General features: G+C 41.1%; 1 protein-coding gene across 5 annotated transcripts in view; it reads left to right on the top strand.

The window, feature by feature from the left end:
- Nucleotides 1-17,894, top strand: part of LOC105465507 (minichromosome maintenance 9 homologous recombination repair factor) — a 126,057-nt gene extending 108,163 nt beyond the window's left edge. For 3 of the 5 annotated variants that reach the window (XM_011713958.3, XM_011713957.3, XM_071096364.1), the window contains exons 11-13: nucleotides 1,010-1,092; nucleotides 1,585-1,730; nucleotides 11,467-17,894. In XM_011713958.3, the coding sequence (XP_011712260.2) occupies nucleotides 1,010-1,092; nucleotides 1,585-1,730; nucleotides 11,467-12,934 (1,697 nt within the window). In that variant the 3' untranslated portion in view covers nucleotides 12,935-17,894. The remainder of the gene's footprint in view (nucleotides 1-1,009; nucleotides 1,093-1,584; nucleotides 1,731-11,466) is intronic. The other 2 variants (XM_071096366.1, XM_071096365.1) reach the window with 1 other exon arrangement.
- Nucleotides 17,895-23,442: the final 5,548 nt, after the last annotated feature.

The following is a 23,442-nucleotide window of genomic DNA, read 5'->3' as shown; positions in this document are numbered from 1 at the left end:
TGTGCAAGGCAAGGGGCTTGGCACCATGGATTCAAAGATGAATGAGAATAACCCCCACTCTAAGGTGCTCATAGTCACTTAAAAATAAAGGCTCTGAGCCATGAGATCGCTGCTCATCTGAGGACAGGTGATGAGTATTGACTGGAATGTGGTGTCATTAAGAAAGAGGAATCTTTGTGCTTCTCAGGACCTCCTAGAACTTAATATACCATTCACTTAGAAAGCCTTATTTCTGATATTTTGTTTCTCAGTGGCAACTCTGTTAGCATTTTGAGTGGGACAGTTTCTTGTTTGGAATTGTTTCCCATGTAGCATCACTGGTTCTTGCTCAGTAATTGCCAGTTGCAGTCCACCCCTGTCGTTATAACAACCAACTTGACAATGCCATGCCCTGCCTCATTACATACATACATGTAGCTAACATGTATCTTAATTCTTTTCTTCTAACAGTGGCTTTTACATTTTAGCTTTTGTTTAAATCTAAAAAAAGAATTCACATGAACTGAATAAAATAATACAAGCTTAATAAAAAGTATTGTAAAACAAATGGACTTTCTTTTTTCAAGGATGTATAGCTAATATTAGGGCAAGAAATACTCAGAATTTAGAATTGCTTCTTTGGTAGCTTTGAAAAGCTCATAGATCATAAAGAGGAGTGCCAGATATGAAAAATGAGTTTTAATTTTGTGTAGTTTTATAAAAGACTAGAAAGTGAGGACTAAAGTTGCTGAATATTAAATGTATGTTTATATAGCCCCTTTCTTTGCTGGAGCCCAGATTACTTTTTCATATAAATATGCAGAATTGTGTGGGCTACACAGAAGGATTAGGCTCTTTATAGAAACAACCTTAAAGCTAGCTGAATGTTGACTTTTGTGCTTGTTCTAGTAAAATTGTTTTGTTCTTAATAGCTCATTCATAAAATACAAATGGCGTGGAGGGGGAGATTAGAGAATTACATTTCTCACCTCAGATATTCCTAAAAAACAAATGTGCTTTGTTTTCTTAGCTCATGCACGCCTGATGTTTCGTGATACTGTGACTCTGGAGGATGCTATTACGGTGGTGTCAGTCATGGAGTCCTCAATGCAGGTAAGGATATTTTGTGTACCTAATTTTTATCCTAATTACAAACTTTCTTTTTTTTAAAAAAAGGACACTTTATTAACATATCAAAAGTTATTAAAATGATCATATTCTAGACCTAGTGATTCCTGGAACTAGATCCAAAGGTAACCATTTAAACGAAGAGGAAACAGTGTCCTGGAGACGTCTGCTGCATGGGTGGTGTTGCTTTGGCCCATTGATGTAAAGTAGTGGGCCTCGATCCTTTTTTTTCCCTCAACACATCCAAGGGATGTTCATAGCCCACCAGTGACAGTATAGCTTCCTAGAGCAATGATTGCCACCAAGAACTGGGGGAGTGAACTCTAGAAAGTTGAAAAAGGCCCCCAAGTGATTTTCATACTCAACATAGGGGTGTAAAGGGCGGTCTTAGCCCCCGGGGATTGCTGGTCCCTAGAGTGTACTTACCGCTATGCAGGCTGGCCTGGTGACTCTCCTGGTATGTTCTCACCCCTTCAGGGAGGTGCACTGCTAGGAGGTGTGAATGCCCTTCACACTTCGTTTCCTGAAAACCCTGGAGAGCAGTATCAGAGACAGTGTGAACTTATTCTGGAAAAGCTAGAGCTGCAGAGCCTCTTGAGTGAAGAGCTTAGAAGACTTGAAAGGTGAGGAATGAAAACCCAGAAAGGCATATAATGGAAAATCCTTGTTTGGCATTTAGTGAAACAAAGGAAGTGTGCCTTAAGTGGAAAAATCTATCTATCAGGTGTTGGGTCAGTAAGTTCTTAGGACAGGCAGATACTATCTGTAGAGGACTGTTTCAGTTATGTACTGCTGTATAATCAACTGCTTCAAAACTCAGTGACCACAAATACCACTCCCACCAGCATTTTAGTGTTCACTTTTCTGGGTATCAGACATTCAGGCAGGCTTGGTGGGGATAGCTTGTCTTTGCTCCACATTGTGTTGGCTATCTTGAGATAACAACTCAGCAATGACAGAAACAACATTTCAAAACTTACCTTTCTAATGACTCATTAAAATGTGACTAATAGACAAGGAGGACACATGGGAAAAAACGTGTCACACGCCTTCGTGTGAATGTGGACTCTACCAAAAACATTTTGCCCAAACTTTATACTCCCGAAATATGTGGACTTCCAAAAACCTAGGCTTTGAGTGTGAGCCTGAGAAATAGGAGTGAGGAATGGCAAGTTTATCCATTTTTTGGTGTCTTCATGATCAGTGTAAATGGCTTAATAATTGACCTGCAGCTCTTACTGGTGTTGGTCTCAAAGCTGGGGTCTAGTGAATGAAGTACATGAGAAAGTGAAACAGCTGCCGAGAATTTGGGACCACATTGAGATTGTTGACTACATTAAAACAAAACAAAACAAAAAAACCTTGAGATTTTTTCCTTCTCACAGCAGCCTTCTCTTTCTAATTTTTGAAACTTCAGCACAGCCTTCCTGGGGAAGTGTGGGGATGGGCATTATCCTGCTAATAGCCAGGTGCCAGACTGCAGTAAACTTGCACTTCATATAAAATTCACCTCTCTTTCTTTTGGTCTCCTGGCTCATTTTATGATCCAGAGCATCGTGCCTAGACCAAAGTTATTCCTTTGGGTTGTTTATGGTTTGATGTAGCTGATTCTTTTCAAGCCACTCCTGGCCTTGGCTTTGCTTTTGGAGAGGCTGCTCATTTTGATGGATCTAAGCTACCAGAAACTGACGTGTGCTGCATTCAGAAAAGAAGAAAAAGTGAGGCTCAGAATCGTTGTTATGTGTTAGGAAGATGGCAATTAGACTTCCCAAATTTAAAATGACCCTCCTGGAGGAAAGAAAGGAAAGAAGTGAGAGTATTTGACAATCTAAAAGATAGGATTCTGCCTTAAAATGTTATTTTCTACTGGTATTTATTTATAATGTAGAGGCATGTTCTGATGTTGATCCTCCTGAAAGCAACAAAACCAGGTACTGTGCAAATGAAAGTGAATTACCTCCAAGACACAATCTAATGCCAATCTTATCAAGTGAGAAAAAACCCAACCAGCATATGGGTTTTTACTGTTTTGGAAAGAGTTCTCTGTAAGGAGATAATTATAATGAAACCATATATAGTTTTATCATGCTTTATTTCCAGAAAATGCTTTATACTTTATACTGGTGACAGTCTGACTCGGCCATTCTATCCACCTCAAAACAGAATGCAGGTGGGGCACAGTGGCTCACACCTGTAATCCCAGCACTTTTGGAGGCCAAGGTGGGCAGTCGACTTGAGTTCAGGAGTTCAAGACCAGCCTGGCCAACATGGTGAAACGCTGTCTCTACTAAAAATACAAAAATTAGCTGGGCATGTTGGCGGGCGCCTCTAATTCCAGCTACTCAGGAAGCTGAGGCAGGAGAATTGCTTGAACCCGGGAGGCGGAGGATGCAGCGAGCTGAGATTGAGTGAAACTCCATCTCAAAAAAAAAAAAAAAAGAGAGAGAGACTGAAATAATAGGGCTAACTTAGTCTACCCTAACTTATTCTCATCTTTTAGGAGATTTTTATAGAATTTTAACAATTATCAGTATCCCTGACCTCAATTTGATGCTGAAAAGTATGCTAGGTAGTAGTAATTTTGAAAGCTATTTGCTTTTTTGTTTGGTTGTAACTCAAATTAGTAAAAACGAACATGGGTTTGCTTACTGATACTTGCAAACCTACTATGAATGAATGTAACCCAATATGTTTACAATAATTGTGGGGGCCTTTTTCTGATTATGAAGGTAAAGCATGTTTTTTATAAGTAGCAGTGAAATTAGAAAACGAAAAATCACATGTAATCTTATTTCCCAGAGATACGTACAATTAACATTTTAATGTATTTAAATATATTTAAATATAAGGTATTTCCTTATATTTTCTATGATTATACATGAATTTTAGAATAACTTACTCATCTGCTTTCTGGTATAATATCTTTCCAAAGTGAGCGCATAGAAGAGGGATCATATTGTACTTTATAAGAAAAAGGCATTTCTAGGTTGTCAGGAAGGGCTTCTAAAGGACCTACTTGTAGGGAACTACAGTCCTTATTAGGAAGTCATCCTCCCTCATGACCAAATGGAAATTTGAAATGAAAATATGAGATCTGGCAAGATGGCCGAATAAGAACAGCTGCGGTCTGCAGCTCCCAGCGAGACCAGTGCAGAAGGTGGGTGATTTCTGCATTTCCAGCTGAGGTACCCGGTTCATCGCATTGGGACTAATGCTTAGGCAGGGGGTGCAGCCCACAGAGGGTGAGCAGAAGCAGGGTGGGGCATCACCTCACTCTGGACATACAAGGAGCCAGGAGACTTCCCTCCCCCAGCCAAGGGAAGCGGTGAGGTACTATGCTACCCAGCCTGGATGCTATGCTTTTCCCATGGTTTTTGCAATCCACAGATCAGGAGATTCCCTCACAAGCCTACACCACCAGGGCTCCAGGTTTCAAGCACAAAACTGGGCGGCAGTTTGGGCAGACACTGAGCTAGCTTCAGGAGTTTTTTTGGTACCCTAGTGGCACCTGGAACCCCAGCAAGACAGAAGCATTCACTCCCCTAGAAAGGGGGCTGATGCCAGGGAGCCAAGTGGGCTCACTCAGGGTGTCCCACTTCCATGGAGCCCAGCAAGCTAAGAACCACTGGCTTGAAATTCTCGCTGCCAGCACAGCATTCTGAAGTCGACCTGGGATGATCGAGCTTGTAGGGGGAGGAGTGTCCCCCATTACTGAGGCTTGAGTAGGCGGTTTTCCTCTGACAGTGCCAAGGGGGCCAGGAGGTTTGGACTGGGTGGAATCTACCACAGCGCGGCTAAGTGGCTGTGGGCCAGATTACTTCTCTAGATTCCTCTTCACTGGGCAGGGCATCTCTGAAAGAAAGGAGCCCCAGTCAGGGGCTTGCAGATAAAACTCCCATCTCCTCGGGACAGAGCACCTGGGGAAAGGGGCAACTGTGGGTGCTGCTTCAGCAGACTTAAACTTACCTGCCTGCCGGCTCTGAAGAGAGCAGCTAATCCTAACTAGGAGGATTCTCCCAGCACACTTTGCTAAGGGACAAACTGCCTCCTGAAGTTGGTCCCTGACCCCCGTGCCTCCTGACTGGGAGAGACCTCCCAACAGGAGTCAACAGACACCTCATATAGGAGAGCGCTGGCTGGCATCAGGCTGGTGCCCCTCTGGGACGAAGCTTCCAGAGGAAGGAGCAGGCAGCAATCTTTGCTGATACCCAGGCAAACAGGGTTTGGAGTGGACCTCTGGCAAACTGTAGCAGACCTGCTGAAGAGGGGCCTGACTGTTAGAAGAAAAACTAACAAACAGAAAGTGAAAACATCAACATCAACAAAAAGGACCCCCACACAAAAACCCCATCCAAAGGTCATCAGCTCAAAGATCAAAGGTAGATAAATCCACAAAGATGAGGAAAAACCAGTACAAAAATGCTGAAAATTCCAAAAACAAGAATGCCTCTTCTCCAAATGATTGCAACTCCTCTCCAGTAAGGGCACAAAACTGGACAGAGAATGAGACTGACAAATTGACAGAAGTAGGCTTCAGAAGGTGGGTAATAACAAACTCCTCCAAGCTGAAGGAGCATGTTCTAACCCAATGCAAGGTTGCTAAGAACCTTGATAAAAAATTACAGGAACTGCTAACTAGAATAACCAGTTTAGAGAGAAACATAAATGACCTGATGAAGCTGAAAAACACAGCACGAGAACTTCATGAAGCATACACAAGTATCAGTACACGAATCAATCAAGCCGGAGAAAGGATATCAGAGATTGGAGATCAACTTACAATACGGCATGAAGACAAGATTAGGAAAAGAAAATACAACAAGGCATGAAGACAAGATTAGGAAAAGAAAAAAGAATGAAAAGGAACATATAAAGCCTCCAAGAAATATGGGACTGTGTGAAAAGACCATACCTACGATTGATGGGTATACATGAAAGTGATGGGGAGAATGGAACCAAGTTGGAAAACACATTTCAGGATATTTTCCAGGAGAACTTCCCCAACTTAGCAAGACAAGCCAACATTCAAATTCAGGAAATACAGAGAACACCACTAAGATACTCTTCAAGAAGGGCAACTCCAAGACATATACTCATCTGATTCACCAAGGTTGAAATGGAGGAAACAAGTTAAGGGCAGCCAGAGAGAAAGGTCAGGTTACCTACAAAGGGAAGCCCATCAGACTAACAGCGGATCTCTCTGCAGAAGCCCTACAAGCCAGAAGGGGGGGGGCCAATATTCAACATTCTTAAAAGAATTTTCAACCCAGAATTTCACATCCAGCCAAATTAAGCTTCATAAGTGAAGGAGAAATAAAATCCTTGACAGACAAGCAAATGCTGAAATATTTTGTAACCACCAGGCCTGTTTTACAAGAGCTCCTGAAGGAAGCTCTAAAAATGGAAAGGAAAAACCGATACCAGCCACTGCAAAAACATACCAAATTGTAAAGACCATCGATGCTATGAAGAAACTGCATCAACTAATGTGCAAATTGACCAGCTAGTGTCATGATAACAGGATCATATTCACACATAACAATATTAACCTTAAACATGAATTGGCTAAATGCCCCAATTAAAAGACACGGAGTGGCAAATTGGATAAAGAGTTAAGACCCACCAGTGTGCTGTATTCAGGAGACCCATCTTACGTGCAAAGACACACATAGGCTCAAAATAAAGGGATGGAGAAATATTTACAAAGCAAATGGAAAGCAACAAAAAGCAGGGGTTGCAATCCTAGTCTCTGATAAAACAGACTTTAAACCAACAAAGATCAAAAAAGACAAAGAAGGGCACTACATAATGGTAAAGGGATCAATGCAACAAGAAGAGCTAACCATCCTAAATATATATGCACCCAATACAGAAGCACCCTGATTCATAAAACAAGTTCTTAGAGACCTACAAAGAAACTTAGACTCCCACACAATAACAGTGGGAGACTTTAACACCCCACTGTCAATATTATACAGATCAATGAGGCAGAAAATTAACAAGGATATTCAGGACTTGAACTCAGCTCTGGACCAAGTGGACCTAATAGACATCTACAGAACTCTCCACCCCAAATCAACAGAATATACATTCTTCTCAGCACCACATAGGACTTATTCTAAAATCAACCACATAATTGGAAGTAAAACACTCCTCAGGAAATACAAAAGAACAGAAATCATCACAAACACTCTCTCAGACCACAGTGCAATCAAATTAGAACTCAGGATTAAGAAACTCACTCAAAACTGCACAACTACATGGAAACTGAACAGCCTGCTCCTGAATGACTGCTGGGAAAATAACGAAATTAAGGCAGAAATAAGTAAGTTATTTGAAACCAATGAAAACAAAGACACAACTTACCAGAATCTCTGGGACACAGCTAAAGCAGTCTTCAGATGGAAATTTATAGCACTAAAATGCCTGCAAGAGAAAGCGGGAAAGATCTAAAATTGACACTCTAACATCACAATTGAAAGAACTAGAGAAGCGAGAGCAAGCAAATTCAAAAGCTGGCAGAAGACAATAAATAACTAAGATCAGAGCAGAACGGAAGGAGATAGAGACAAAAAAAACCTTCAAAAAATTAATGAATCCAGGAGCTGGTGTTTTGAAAAGATTCACAAAATAGATAGACCGCTAGCCAGACTAACAAAGAAGAAAAGAGAGAAGAATCAAATAGACACAATAAAAAATGATAAAGAGGATATCAGCACTGATCCCACAGAAATACAAACTACCATCAGAGAATGCTATAAACAACTCTATGCAAATAAACTAGAAAATCTAGAAGAAATGGATAAATTTCTGGACACATACACCCTCCCAAGACTAAACTAGGAAGAAGTTGAATCCCTGAATAGACCAATAACAAGTTCTGAAAGTGAGGCAGTAATTAATAGTCTACCAACCAAAAAAAGCCCAGTACCAGATGGATTCACAGCCAAATCTGTACCACAGAGGTACAAAGAGGAGCTGGTACCATTCCTTCTGAAACTATTCCAAACAGTAGAAAAAGAGGGACTCCCCACTAACTCATTTTATGAGGCCAACATCATCCTGATTCGAAAACCTGGCAGAGACACAATAAAAAAAGAAAATTTCAGGCCAATATCCCTGATGAACATTGATGTGAAAATCCTCAATAAAATACTGGCAAACTGAATCCAGAAGCACATCAAAAAGCTTATCCACCATGTTCAAGTCGGCTTCATCCCTGGAATGCAAGGCTGGTTCAACATACACAAATCAATAAACATAATCCATCACATAAACAGAACCAATGACAAAAACCACATGATTATCTCAATAGATGCAGAAAAGGCCTTCAATAAAATTCAACACCCCTGCATGCTAAAAACTCAATAAACTAGGTATTGATGGAAAGTATCTCAAAATAATAAGAGCTATTTATGACAAACCCACAGCCAATATCATACTGAATGGGCAAAAGCTGGAAGCATTCCCCCTGAAAACTGGCCCAAGACAAGGATGCCCTCTCTCACCACTCCTATTCAACATAGTATTGGAAGTTCTGGCCAGAGCAATCAGGCAAGAGAAATAAATAAAGGGTATTCATATAGGAAGAAAGAAAGATAAATTGTCTCTGTTTGCAGATGACATGATTGTATATTAGAAAACCCCATCATCTCACCCAAAAACTCCTTAAGCTGAGAAACAACTTCAGCAAAGTTTCAGGATACAAAATCAATGTGCACCAATCACAGGTATTTCTATACACCAAAAATAGACAAACAGAGAGCCAAATCATCAGTGAGCTCCCATTCACAATTGCTGCGAAGAAAATAAAATACTTAGCAATACAACTTACATGGGACATGAAGACCTCTTCAAGGAGAACTACAAACCACTGCTCAAGGAAATAAGAGAGGACAGAAACAAATGGAAAAACATTCCATGCTCATGCTCATGGATAGGGAGTATCAATATCATGAAAATAGCTATATTGCTTAAAGTAATTTATAGATGTAGTGCTATTCCCATCAAGCTGCCATTGACTTTCTTCACAGAACTAGGAAAAACTACTTTAAATTTCATATGGAACCAAGAGCCTGTATAGCCACGACAATCCTAAGCAAAAAGAACAAAGCTGGAGGCATCATGCTGCCTGACTTCAAGCTATACTACAGGCTGCAGTAACCAAAACAGCATGGTACTGATACCAAAAGAGATATATAGACCAGTGAAACAGAACAGAGGCCTCAGAAATAACATCACATGTCTACAACCATCTGATCTTCGACAAACCTCACAAAAACAAGCAATGGGGAAAGGATTTCCTATTTAATAAATGGTGCTGGGAAAACTGGTTAGCCATATGCAGAAAACAGAAACTGGACTCCCTCCTTACACCTTATACAAAAATTAATTCAAGATGGTTTAAGATTTGAATTTTAAACCTGAAACCATAAAAACCCTAGAAGAAAACCTAGGCAATACCATTCAGGACATAGGCATGGGCAAAAACTTCACGACTAAAACACCAAAAGCAATTGCAACAAAAGCTAAAATTGACAAATGGGATCTAATTAAACTAAAGAGCTTCTACTCAGCCAAATAAACTACCATCAGAGTGAACAGGCAACTTACAGAATGGGAGAAAATTTTTACAATTTGTCCATCTGACAAAGAGCTAATATCCAGAATCTAAACAAATTTACAAGAAAGAAAACCCATCAAAAACTGGGTGAAGGATATGAACAGACACTTCTCAAAAGAAGACATTCACATAGCCAATAAAGATATGAAAAAAAGCTCATCATCAGTGGTCATTAGAGAAATGCAAATCAAAACCACAATGAGATACCATCTCATGCCAGTTAGAATGGTGATCATTAAAAAGTCGGGAAACAACAGATGGTGGCTAGGCTTTGGAGAAATAGGAACGCTTCTACATTGTTGGTGGGAGTGTAAACTAGTTCAACTTTGTGGAAGACAGTGTGGCAATTGCTCAAGGATCCAGAACTAGAAGTACCATTTGACCCAGCCATCCCATTGCTGGGTATATACCCAAAGGATTATAAATCATTCTCCTATAAAGACACATGCACATGTATGTTTATTGCAGCTCTGTTTACAACAGTAAAGACTTGGAACCACCCCAAGTGCCCATCAATGATAGACTGGATAAAGAAAATGTGGCACATATGACACCATGGCATACTATGCAGCCATAAAAAAGAATGAGTTCATGTCCTTTGCAGGGACATGGATGAAGCTGGAAACCATCATTCTCAGCAAACTAACACAGAAACAGAAAACCAAACACCTCATGTTCTCACTCATAAGTGGGAGTTGAACAATAAGAACACATGGACACAGGGAGGGGAACATCACACACTGGGGCCTGTTGGGGGATGGGGTGCAAGGGGGGAGAGAGCATTAGGACAAATACCTAATGCATGTGGGGCTTAAAACCTAAATGATGGATGCAGCAAACCACCATGGCACATGTATACCTATGTTACAAACCTGCACATTCTGCACATGTATCCCAGAACTTAAAGTAAAATAAAAACAAAAGGAAAATTGTCCTTCTGGCAATATTTCAGTTTCTGATATGCCCAAGATATTTAAAATGATTGTCACTGAACATACCCTTCATTCATAGAAGGTAAATAGGTTTTAATTCTGTATCAAATTGAGAAAAGAGTAGCTGCCCAGTACATATGTTTAAACATGCCTGGGCTTTGCAGGAAAGATTGTCACAGTTGCCTGGGGAGGTCTGCCATGAATATGAGTATGGGAGGGGGCAGTGGGAGCACCAGTACAGAAGTATCACAGACTCTTGACTCCTGAGGAAGGTGAAGGCTCAGATGCACTCAGTACCTCAACTAGGTAAAGAGATGTGAGACATAATAATCCTCAGTCTTTCATTTTGGTTCCTTGATCTGCAAACTGACTACCGAGCAAGTTAACCAACAACCTACTTGGTCAGCAATCAGCTACTGTGCGGGTAGCAACAAGTGTGTCTTGTATTTGAACATTTAACGTGAGAGATAAAGCTGAGGATTTTACACTGATCTTCAAACAATCTTCAATGAATGAATTGGACTTATGGAGAGATATCAAAATGTAGGCAAACCTCCCATTTCATTTTCTTTATTTTACTACAATTTTAGGTTAAATTAGTGTTTATCTGAGTATGTAAATTGTGTATTGATTTAAAAAAGGATTATTTCATTCTGCTGCTCTAGGAGGTTGTATTTGATATTAACTTGGAATTATGTGGGACTTAAATCTTTAAGATGGTATCTCAGAGACTAAAGAAATGAATAGGTTAGCACAAATTCTCTTCCCTTCAAGACATGTTTTATTTATTTGTCTCTGCTACAGGTTACAGAATCAGAATGTGCACCAATCCCAACCACCGGTATTGGAGGTGGAGACTACTCCAGGATCCTTGAGAAATGGTCCAGGGGAAGAATCAAACTTCAGAACTTCATCACAGCAGGAAATCAACTGTAGCACGCATATCTCCTCTCCTGGAGGCAGCCCCGAGGGAAGCCCAGTTCTAGATCCCCCAGCGTATCTGGAGCCTAATAGATCAACAAGTAGGAAACATTCAGCTGACCACAAAAATAGCAGAGATGACAGTTTAGATTGGTTTGATTTCATGGCAACTCATCAGAGTGAACCTAAAAACACTGTTCTTGTGTCTCCTCATCCCAAAACATCTGGAGAAAATATGGCTTCAAAGATCTCTAACAGCACATCTCAGGGTAAGGAGAAGAGTGAGCCAGGCCAAAGGAACATAGTGGATGTTGAGTTGCTTCCATCACCAGGAGAGACAGGTGCTCCATGGAGGCCAGACAATGTGGAGGGTAACAAGAAAAAAAGGCTAGCACTAGATTCTGAAGCAGTCTCTGCTGATAAACCAGACTCAGTACTGACTCATCATGTCCCTAGGAACCTGCAGAAGCTGTGCAAGGAGAGGGCCCAGAAGTTGTGCAGAAATAGCACCAGGGTGCCTGCACAGTGCACAGTCCCTTCCCATCCTCAGTCCACTCCTGTACATAGGCCAGACAGAATGCTGGACTCACCCAAAAGAAAGAGACCGAAATCCCTGGCGCAAGTGGAAGAGCCTGCAATTGAAAATGTTAAGCCTCCAGGTTCCCCTGTGGCCAAACTGGCAAAATTTACTTTCAAACAGAAGTCAAAACTGATCCACTCCTTTGAAGATCACGGCCATGTGTCACCTGGTGCAACTAAAATAGCAGTTCATAGTCCTAAAATTTCCCAGCATAGAACAAGAAGAGACGCAGCCCTGCCAGTGAAGCGTCCAGAAAAGTTGACATCTACCCCAGGATACCGTATCTCTGATCAGCTGCAGGATGAGACAAAGGAGGTGTCGCAGCAGCCACCAGAGAAACACGGACGAAGAGAGAAGGTGATGTGTGCCCCTGAGAAGAGGATTATTCAGCCTGAATTAGAGCTTGGGAACAAGACTGGGTGTGCTCATCTTACTTGTGAGAGAGACAAAGAGGAAGAGGTTTCAGGCAGTAATAAAAGCGGCAAGGTTCATGCCTGCACATTAGCCAAATTGGCAAACTTCTGCTTTACTCCCCCATTGGAATCCAAATCAAAATCCCCTCCTCCTGAAAGGAAGAACCGAGGTGATAGAGGCCCAAGCTCCCCTCCTACAACCACAGCTCCCGTGGGTGTCAGTAAAAGGAAATCTTTTCAGCTCCATAGGTCCACCGAGAAACTGATTGTTTCCAAAGAATCCCTCTTCACTTTACCAGAACTAGGTGATGAAGCATTCGATTGTGACTGGGATGAAGAGATGAGAAAAAAGTCATAATTGGGAAAAGCTTTCTGGTCAAATCTCACCTTCTCCAAATCCACAGAGGACCTTCACGATATCAGTATGGTGTTTATAAATGTATAGAACGATTGGCCATATTGAGGATCACTCTGAATACCAGCTTCCCCATAAGGCTTTCTAATTTCAGGTTAATCTTCATGACTTAAAAAGTTGTATAATCAGTTGAGGCCAGTGTGATACCAGCAGCTGAGCTGAGTTAATTATGCTGTGCTTAATTTTACAAATGGAGTACTTTCTGTTTTTTGTTTGTTGTTTTGTTTTTAAGGGGGAGAGGGTCTTCCCTTGATTAATTTCTTCTTTCATTCACTCAGGAGCAAATGCCGAGAAGATATCACTCATAAATCTAACAAGGCAGATGAACTCTTTTTTTACTTTTTTTTTTTTTTGTATTTTCACCTGGAATGGGCTAAGTACAGTGAATATAATAATCACTTGGATGATTTGCCAAAATCAGACTATTTTTCTAGTATTATTTTTGTGTTGATTTGTGTGGATCAGGTTAATTGTGACTAACGGTTTTCTTTCTTTGAGAGGCATCCTTACAATTCCATGATATTCTTAAAGATCTGGTGGCTGGTCAAACAGTACGTTTCTGAAGTACTGACCTTCTGAGTTGTCCTTTCTTTCTTGAGCCGACATTTTGTGCTTCAGATTCTTTGTTCTCTTGGGGACCTACCTTCAACCAAGTAAAATACTGTGATTAGAAGAAGAGAGAGTATGGGCCAGGCACAGTGGCTCACTCCTGTAGGCCCAGCTACTTGGGAGGCTGAGGCAGGAGGATTGCTTAAGCCCAGGAGTTCAGGGTTACAGTGAGCTGTGGTCACGCCACTGTATTCCAGCCTGGGTGACAGAGCAAGATCCTGTCTCTAAAAATAAAATAAATGAAGAAGAGAGAGTATGTGGTAGTCTCAATCAAACATCATGTCTCATCTACCCAGCTGGTTAATATGGAAATGTGATTCCTACTAAGTTGTGATTCACTTGTCTTTAAAACCAAGAAAATTATGTACTGTTTTTGGTAAGAACAGATAACCTCAAGCTTTGTCTTTCTATGTGCTTTTAAAATCACTTATTCCTTTGGATTCTAATAAGGGTTATTAGGATTCTGTAATTATGGACTTTCTCTTCTGAAGTGTGAATTTGTAACCTGATTGTTTAATTGTCAAAGGGACTTTCGGACATAGACTACTCAAAACTATATGTATTTTGTTTAATTTTCACTTCATTAAATTCATGCAAAGAAAACAAATTTAGAAAATCCAATTTTTCTTAAGCATGTAAACATTCTAAAATTCACTAATAGAATTTTCTAAAAAATGTTAAACTGTAAGTAGAAGTTTAGTGTGACTGAGTCTTGAAATGATTGGCCATAATGAGTATCATTCTCTGAAGTTTGAAACACCTTAAACAGCTGATAAAAGATATGCATAAACAATGATTATAAAATGTATTATTTCTGCACCTGTTTAATAACTTCCCAGTATCCTATGATTCTTATTATATTCCTAATCTTTCAGCTTTATTGCTTTCCTGGGTTTCAGTGTTCTTACTAGAACTAAAGGAAAAGGAATGGAAATGGGTTTTTGACCAGTTGAATCTTGATCTGGGCGTGGTCTGATTATTTAGATAAGGGTGACTCAAACCTAAGCCACAGTGTGGAGCTGACTTTTTTTAATGGTAAATTTTTAAGTCCGTTTCTTAGTAATTTTTGTCTGAAACTTGGTATCTTTTGCAGTATTTATGTATTAGGTTTTGCATGGCTGACAGTACCTAATGTATTGGCATGTCATTAGGGTATTTTGATCTGTTATGTTATTCAAAATATTTGTATTATTTATTGGGAATTTCGGTTTTAGAGGTTTCAATTTTAGTGATGAGAGATTTAATTTTCATAGTTACCTTGTCTCTTCAGGACACCGAGTAATTCATATTTTAAGGTACATGTTGAATTGTCTGTCTTCCTTGGTCATTGCGTGTGACTGCCGATGCCACCTTCTACCTGGTTATAATTTGTGCCCACCATACATCCTATTATTTGTGCTAATCAATTAATCCATTTTCCATTTTAGTACCGTCTGTCAAGGTTTGGCCAAATCACCAGTTCCATATGTTTATTCTTTGGTACTTACCCAGATAGAAATAACTACATACCTAAATATTTTAAATAGACATAATTATTAGAAGAAATAAAATACACAGTACATATTGAATATCCCTTATCTGAAATGCTTAGGTCTGGAAATGTTTTGGATTTTGGATTTTTTTGGATTTTGGATTTTTTTGGATTTTGGAATATTTGCACTATACTTATACTTAGCGGTTGAGCATTCCAAATCTGAAAATCCAAAATCCAGAATGCCCCAGTGAGCACTTCCTTTGAGCATCATGTCAGTACTCACAAAGTTTTGGATTTGGGATTTTTCGATTAGGGATATTCAACCTGTATAAACATCCTTCTTACTAAAATGTTAAACTTCTATCACGGACTGTTATGTGTTATAACTGCCTCACTGTGCTTATATTTAATGCTCAGCCTCACAGCATGGTCACAGTCCCTTTATGTTGACCTGAATGTCCTTTTAGCATTCTGATGCTTCTGTAAAAGCATCCATGCTATCTGAAAACAACAGGATGTTCCATACCCATTTTGATTTCTTCATGCTCCATGTTATGGAATCAGCCATCCCCAAGGTACTCTGTTTCCTTCGAAGGTCAGTAGTGTTAGAGAGCAAACTCTAGGCCTCAGGTCTCCTGTGCAGGAGAGTCACAATGGGCAAAAGTTCTTCCACTGCTGTTGGGTCAAGTTTAGTAGGTTCAGAGATGGAAAATGTTCTGATGTCCTGAGGTCATGTTTTATCCTGGTGTATCCTACTTTCCTTGTAGATGTGATTTCATGATGACTAAAACTTTCTCTTCTATGGTCTTTAATGTGTGTATCAAGGAAGCACATGGGTTGTCTTGGGGGAATATGAACAGTCTGACAGATCACACTTCTGTTCAATAAAGAGAGGTGTAAAAAATAACCTTTGGCCGGGTGTGGTGGCTCACACCTGTAATTGCTGCACTTTGGGAGGCTGAGGTGGGTGGATCACTTGAGGTCAGGAGTTCGAGACCATTCTGGCCAACATGGTGAAACCCCGTCTCTACTAAAAATACAAAAATTAGCTGGGCGTGGTGGCGGGTGCCTGTAATCCCAGCTACTCGGGAGGCTGAGGCAGGAGAATCACTTGAACCTGGGAGGCAGAGGTTGCAGTGAGCCAAGATCACGCCACTGCACTCCAGCCTGGGTGACAGAGTAAGACCCTGTTTCAAAAACAAACAAAAACCCTTTAATTCTGAATCAAGTTGCCAAAATATTTTGATTTCAGTCCCAATGTACTTCTTGAAAACATTTTAATAATGTAAAATTAATCTAAACACAATAAAAACTATACTTAATTTTGTGAGAAGACTAAACCAGAATTTAAATTCTATTGTAACTATATGAGATAATGGAATTTCTGATACTGTAAAAGATTAATTTTCAGTGCATATGTAGTATTCTAAAATTTATAACAGAAATTTTATTGTAATTTTTGGTGTCTTATAGAAATATGAGCAAAACAAACATATTATTCTGATATCTTTAACTCTGTGGCTTAATGCAAATTTTAAACTTTTTTTGAAGGTGTACCAAAACATTAAACATTTATTCTTGGTTGACATTTTAATTCTAACAAACCTACACATTCTCTAGGCATGCTTGATTTCTGTTCCTTCTCCATGTGCTTAACTTTCTGCTTAATCAATGAAATGCTAGAGAAAATCCTAGGTTAACTGCAGAGGGCTAGCCTTTAGCCAGTTCACGATATTTAGGAGTTCAGAAACTATCCAACCTTGAATTCTAGGTCACTAGAGACTTCCTGGGACCAGGTGAACCTTCCAGATGCAACTTATCAAACAACCAGGTTCCAAACCTATTAACATCACAGTGTAGGAAGCTAAGCCAGTGCATCTTCCTCAGTGTTCAAAATCATCCTCTGAGCTTGCTTTCCTTATTAACGTTCAAGAAAGATAAAAGCCCCCTGGCTCACATTAGTACCCACTCCAGTTGGGGTGTTCCTGTCAGTGTTCTGTCTTGCATGTGACATAGTCTATATGGAGGTATAAGGGGAGCCATTACCCACACACATCCTCTTCACTGTCACTCAGAGGACATGTACAGGAAGTGGTGGCAACTGCCCCTTATGACACACACTCAGTAGTTCTTGTATCTGTTCCACTGCCACACCTCTTAAAGGCTTGAAAATGCATCTAAGGGTAATATTTGTAATAAAAGTGAACTTGACAAATATTAAACTAAATTTAACAAAATTGTGTCTGTGAATACTCTGGTGCAAGATACAGTTTAAGGGAGGAAATGAGATATACATACTGGGCCAGGACTTACCAAGAAATATTGAGTAATTTCTATATATTGTGAATGCAAATTATTTTTAGGCCACTCTTCTTTATGTTTAGTTGGAATCGTAATGCCTTGGTGGAGGTGAACTGAGAGAAAGCAAGCATGTGTATCAGATGTGTTTTTATGTGGGAACAAACTTGGTTTAACTTACAGTTTTCATGATAAGCCAAACTAATGCTGGAATATTGCTTACTATTTTGAGATTGAACTTTTTCAGTGCTCAATAATACATAGACTGCTAGTGGGCGGATTACTTGAGGTCAGGCATTCGAGACCAGCCTGGTCAATATGGTGAAACCCCGCCTCTACTAAAAATACAAAAATTAGTGGGGTGTGGTGGCATGCTGCTGTAGACCCAGCTACTTGGGAGGCTGAGGCAGGAAAATCGCTTGAACCCGGGAGGTGGAGGTTGCAGTGAGCTGAGATTGTGTCACTGCTCTCCCTCCTGGATGACAGAGACTCCATCTCAAATTAAAAAAAAAAAAAAAAACATAGACTGGGTAATAGAACAAAACTAAGAACCAGGCGAATTGGGTTCTAAAACTAGCCAACAGTGTGGCTTTGCCATCTTCAGTGGTCTTGTCCATAAAGGCTGAGGATCAGGCCTATCTATTATATATTGCCGAGAAAAGGAAACCCTCAGAAGCTAGCTGAAATAAAGGCAAGTTTGCTGTAGGGATACAGCAGGGAGTCTCCTTAAGGACGGGAAACAAAGTCTCACCAGGCCACATGGGCCCAGAACTGGAAAGTCAGGACTGAAACTGTTCCCTCAGCCTCTCCTGGGTCCTCAAGGTCCCGTGTTGTTGCCTCTCTCAATGAGTGTGTTCCAGTTTCCTGTTCCTCCCAGCAGCCCCACGTTCTGTGCTCACTCAAGGCTTATCTGCTCCAGCTACCCTCTGGCTTTGGAACTACTTTGGGGCCTGGCTCCAGCTGTGACTTTCTCTGACTTTGCCAGATGACGCCCACCTTCGTCTTTGTGATTCAAGCTTTTTAGTTCAGATTCTTGGTGGGTTCATCTTGGCTCGAAAGGAAGTAGAGGGTAAGGAGGAGAGTGGCCACCTGGTATAGACAACAGCTGCTTGAGCGGTGGGTGGAGACAGTCTCAGAGGGTGGAGTTTTTGGTTGTAGGTTCTATAATTATACCACTTCTATTGATTCTATTATAATGACTGAATTAAGAGAGCTTTAAGGCACTTGGGTCATCTTTCCCAAGGAGCTATGTAAATGCCTGACCTGACAGCAGCTAGGTGCCTTACAGGGATTGCAAGCCACTTTTGGCTATACGAGAAGTGCAGCTTAGGCCACAGGCCACAGAGGGAGCTCTTTATTGTGTCACTAGTTATCAAACTTCCATTTTCCTATCTATAAATTGCTCACCGTAACTACAGCATAGCGGTTAAAAATACTTAAATGAAAGTCAAAGTAGATGGGCGTATGTAAGAGTATTACTCTGAAATATGTTTAGGAATATTCTCTGTGGTTAAGAGCGACATCTATTATTTTCCAGATTTTCAACTTTACAATTGCCAATAAAACAGGGACTAGATCCAGTATGAGGAGAGGAAAATACAAAAGTGTCTTAGGCCTGCCTTAATCCTATTTAAAACAGTGAGAAATGACAATCAAGAATAATTTCAAACTGAGGAGTAATGCAATTTTGACCTCTCATCTTATTTTGTCACTCTGGGAAATTAAGTTGCTTTTTCAGCAGGAGAACTAAAGCTATTTTGAGGGGTTCTTGCTGCCTTTGAGGGGACTCTGTGAATGGGGAAGTGATGCTGTTGCCTGGGGCACAGTACATCCCTCGAGAGACTCCCTTGTTTATAGACTTTGCCCCTAAGAACTAGTGAAAGTGGAAAGAAAATCGTACAACACGATCCATCCTGAACGAAAAGGTCCCTGCCAGACACTGTCCAGTTGTTTATCTTCCCACTAATCGTTACTTCTTCATAAAGGTTACAAAAGCAATGAAATTTTTATTTTAAGTACTTATTTGCCCCCAATGAAATTTTAGTTACAACGTAACAGTAATATCAATCATCATAAGATTTGTACTTAAGGTTTTCAAGACATATTTAATACATGACAATATTAATATTCATGCAACCAGTACTATTTATAGTTCAGGTGATACCCTATTTTACAAATGAGAGAAAAGCTCCAACATTTAAATTATTTTTCTAAAAATGTCTTTCTACTTGAAAGAAGATGAGGTTCTGGAACATATGCTTCTTAACTCCTTCCCTCACTTCTTATTGCTCCACTGAAAATAATATATATTCATAAAGGGTAAAAGTTACCTATTTTGGTTGTTTGCTATGTCCTAGTTATTTGCCTAGCATTTTTCAAGTATTGTTTAATCCTCACAACAGTCTATGGCATAGGTAATATTATCCTCATTTTACAGATTAGGTAATTGCATCTTAGAGACACTCAATAACTTGACCAAAGTTACATTACTAGCCAATGATGTGATACCTATGTTAATTCATAAAGTGAGAGGAAAATATTACCTACAAGAAACTCTTCACTTTGCCCTGCGCTTCATCTGCCTCCCACCGCCACACATCCACCTCTGCCGCAGTCTGCACCGTGTGTCCTGCCTTCTCCGCATTACAAGACATCGGTTATCCATGCTGTAGCCAAAGAAAGCCTTCCACCTCCCTACCAGATCCCATCCCCTTTGCTCCTCATTCCTCTGAGACATGGCTCCAGCAATTCTCTCTGCACTCCTGCTTTATCAGTGTACCCCTCCCACCAGCATACAAACATCTTGGTATCTGTCCCATCTTAAACACACCTCTCTCGACCCTACTTCCCTCTTTTAGCAAAACTTTAGAGGAGTTGGCTCTTCCCCTTGTCTCCAGTTCTTCTCTCCTGAACCCACTCCAGTGGGTTTTTGCCATTACCACTGCATGGAAACTCCTATCAGGGTCATCACTGACCTTCAGTGCTCGATTTGCAGTCCTTACTTAATTCTCCACAGTTGATTACTTTCCCCTCCCCGAAATCGTATGTCACTTGGTTTACAGGACATTATATGCCTGTGATTTTCCTTACTAATCTCTTCTAGTCCCCCCAGCTTCTCCACTCCTTACCCAGTTTTCTCCATGTCTTTCGCATCTTGAATGTTTGAGTGACCCAGGGCCCTTGGTATTCTCTTTCAATCTTCAGGCCTCAGCACCCACCTTACCTGATGGTTTCTTTCCTGAACTCCAGACTTCTATATCTAACTCCTATTCAGTATTTCTACTTAAGTGTCTAAAGGCCATCTCAACCTCGGCCTATTCCAGATTATACTCCTGCTCTCATTCTCCTGAACTTGCTCCTTTCCCAGGCTGATCCATCGTGGTAAATTAAATGGAGACTTGATCCTCCCAGTTGCTTAGGCCAAAAACTTGTCATCTTTGACAATTTACTTTCTGTTATACCTCACATTCAATTTGTTAAAAAATTCCATGGCATCTCTATTAAAAATATATCCAGGAGCCGATCACTTCTTCCACAGTTACTGTATCACACCCGTTCCAGCCACCATTATTTCTTGCTCTGCCACTCCGCCTCCCTACAGGCCATTCCCAGCACAGTAGTCAGTGATCCTGTTCATAGGTAAAGTCAGGTCATGTTGCTTATCTCAAACCCTCTATCAGCCCATCTCACTCTGGGTAAAAGCCAAGGTCTTTATAATGATCTCTAAGGCCCTACTTGTCTGGCCACCTACTACCTCTGACATTGCACACCAACCTCCTTGCTGGCGCTGTAATATTCCAGACATGATCCAGCCTCAGGGCCATTTTACTTGCTGTTCCATCTGTGTAGACTCTGTTCCCCTGAGTTATCAGGGAATCACACCCTCACATTCATCAAGACTTTGTGAAAATGGCGGGGCGTGGTGGCTCATGCCTGTAATCCCAACACTTTGGGAGGCTGAGACAGGTGGATCACCTAAGGTCAGAAGTTCAAGACCAGCCCAACATGGTGAAACCCCATCTCTACCAAAAATACAAAAATTAGCCAGGCGTGGTGGTGCACACCTGTAATCCCTCCTACCCAGGAGGCTGAGGCAGGAGAATCGCTTGAACCTGGGAGGCAGAGGTTGCAGTGAGCCAAGATCGAGCTCTAGCCTGGGCAACAGAGTGAGACTCTTTAAAAAAAATAAAAATTAAAAAAGACTTTATGAAAATGTCATCTCTCAGTGATGCCTAACCTATTGAAAATTGCAAAACATTCCTCTTATCCAATTTATCATAGCATTTTAGCCATCTCATATCAAAGTTATTATTTTACTGTCATAGGTACTAACCAAGGGTGAGAGAAATTGAGAATGGATAGTAGAGGAAAGAGATGACGTCAGTCGCGTCTTCCAGATCAGCTGCCGTGGTGGAGGCTGTGGCTCATGCCACATCCGGCACAGTACCTGCAGTTGGCACTGCTAGTTGGTGGAGCTTGGGGTACTCTACTAACGTCTTCCAGAATCTGATTTGTGTAGGGGTCAGACTAATGAATTACATTTGCTGGGGACTACCACTCTGCTTCCTTTAGGTTTTAAGGGTGGCACTAACTTCTGCTGTTTGCCCCAGGAAGTTTTTAATTTGCAGTCTTGCCCAGAGGGATGTGTGGAGGCAGCTTGGGAGTTCTTTCCCACTGTGATAGCTTTTGCCAAGGGCCAAAGAGCCAATCTGAGTATGGGAGTGTTCTGCCAACTCCACCTATTGTCCATTTCAGTTATGCTTTCAAGGACCAGGGACATCACCACTGGCCTTTCCTCCAGTCAGTGGGCTCTGAGTCCAAAAACTGGTTCAGGTATGGAAGCTGATTAAAAAACTGTGACTTTTTTTTTTTTTTAAACGAGATGGAGTCTCACTCTGTCACCCAGGCTGGAGTGCAGTGGCATGATATTGGCTCACTGCAATCTCCACCTCCCAGATTCAAGCGATTCTCATGCCTCAGCCTCCAGAGTAGCTGGGATTACAGGCCCGCACCACTGCGCCCAGCTAATTTTTTTGTTGTTGTTAGGGACGGGGTTTCACGATGTTGGCCAGGCTGGAAGAATTGTAACTTTTCAGTGGCAGAGCTGCCCTCAGCTGTCTCCTTTCTTGGGACTGTACTGATTAGGGGCCTTGTTAAAAAACAGAGATTGTTGGCCCTACCCCTGGAGTTTCTAATCCAGTAGCTCTGGACTGGGGCCTGAGAATTGATGTTTCTCTCAATTTCTCAGGTGGTACTGAAGATGCTGGCAGGGAGCTGCATTTCGAGACCACTGGTACAGATTCTGCAGTACCCTTGTTGACTTCCCTTCTGTCTTGCCTCTAGGGATTCTAGCCATTTCTATAGATCTCTGCGAGTCCATTGCCCTGCCACTCTGACCTTGTGGCTTATTGAAACATTTGCTTCTACCTTGCACCTGACACTTAAGCATTGTCACCTGGTCTCTGTTTTACTCTGGGACCTTCTCTCTCCATATTGACCAATCATTAGCCGTGGGCTGCCCTGGGAAAGGGGATATGGCTTTGGGCTGGGACTCTCTGCAGCTGAAGGCAGTCTCTGGGGGGGGCTTCAGCTGTGAGCTGTCAGCTGCCAACACTCAGCAGCTGGAAAACGTGGGCTCATCAGTCTTCAACTGGAAATGTGGGCAGTGCACCTCAGCATCTACCCACATCTGTCTCAGGCCAAGACGGGGGTGAGAGGAGTGGGGTACTTGCCTCGGGCACAGAATTTAAGGGGACACCAAAACATTCAGTAATCAAGATAAATAATTTGGCGCAATATTTTTAAAAAACACAAAAACAAATTCATGATGAACAGATTACCGGAATTTTAAATAAAAGACAAGATCAGTGTTCCTGATTTCTCCTTTTCCCTTTGGGCTCCAATGTGGCTTAGCATGGCATGTCTTCTCAGCCTGCACGAGGGCGGGGCTTTTGCCCGCTTTGCTCACTGATGTACCCCCAGTGATTAGCGGTGTGTCTGGGCATAGTAAATGTCTGATAAATATTTGTTGAATGAGACATTTAAAATATTTGAGGGAAGAATTACCATT

Source organism: Macaca nemestrina, chromosome 5, assembly GCF_043159975.1.
Source record: "Macaca nemestrina isolate mMacNem1 chromosome 5, mMacNem.hap1, whole genome shotgun sequence".
In the NCBI taxonomy this organism is placed as follows: domain Eukaryota; kingdom Metazoa; phylum Chordata; class Mammalia; order Primates; family Cercopithecidae; genus Macaca; species Macaca nemestrina.
Note: the sequence above shows the minus strand (reverse complement) of the source record. Positions and strands in the feature narration are given on the sequence as shown.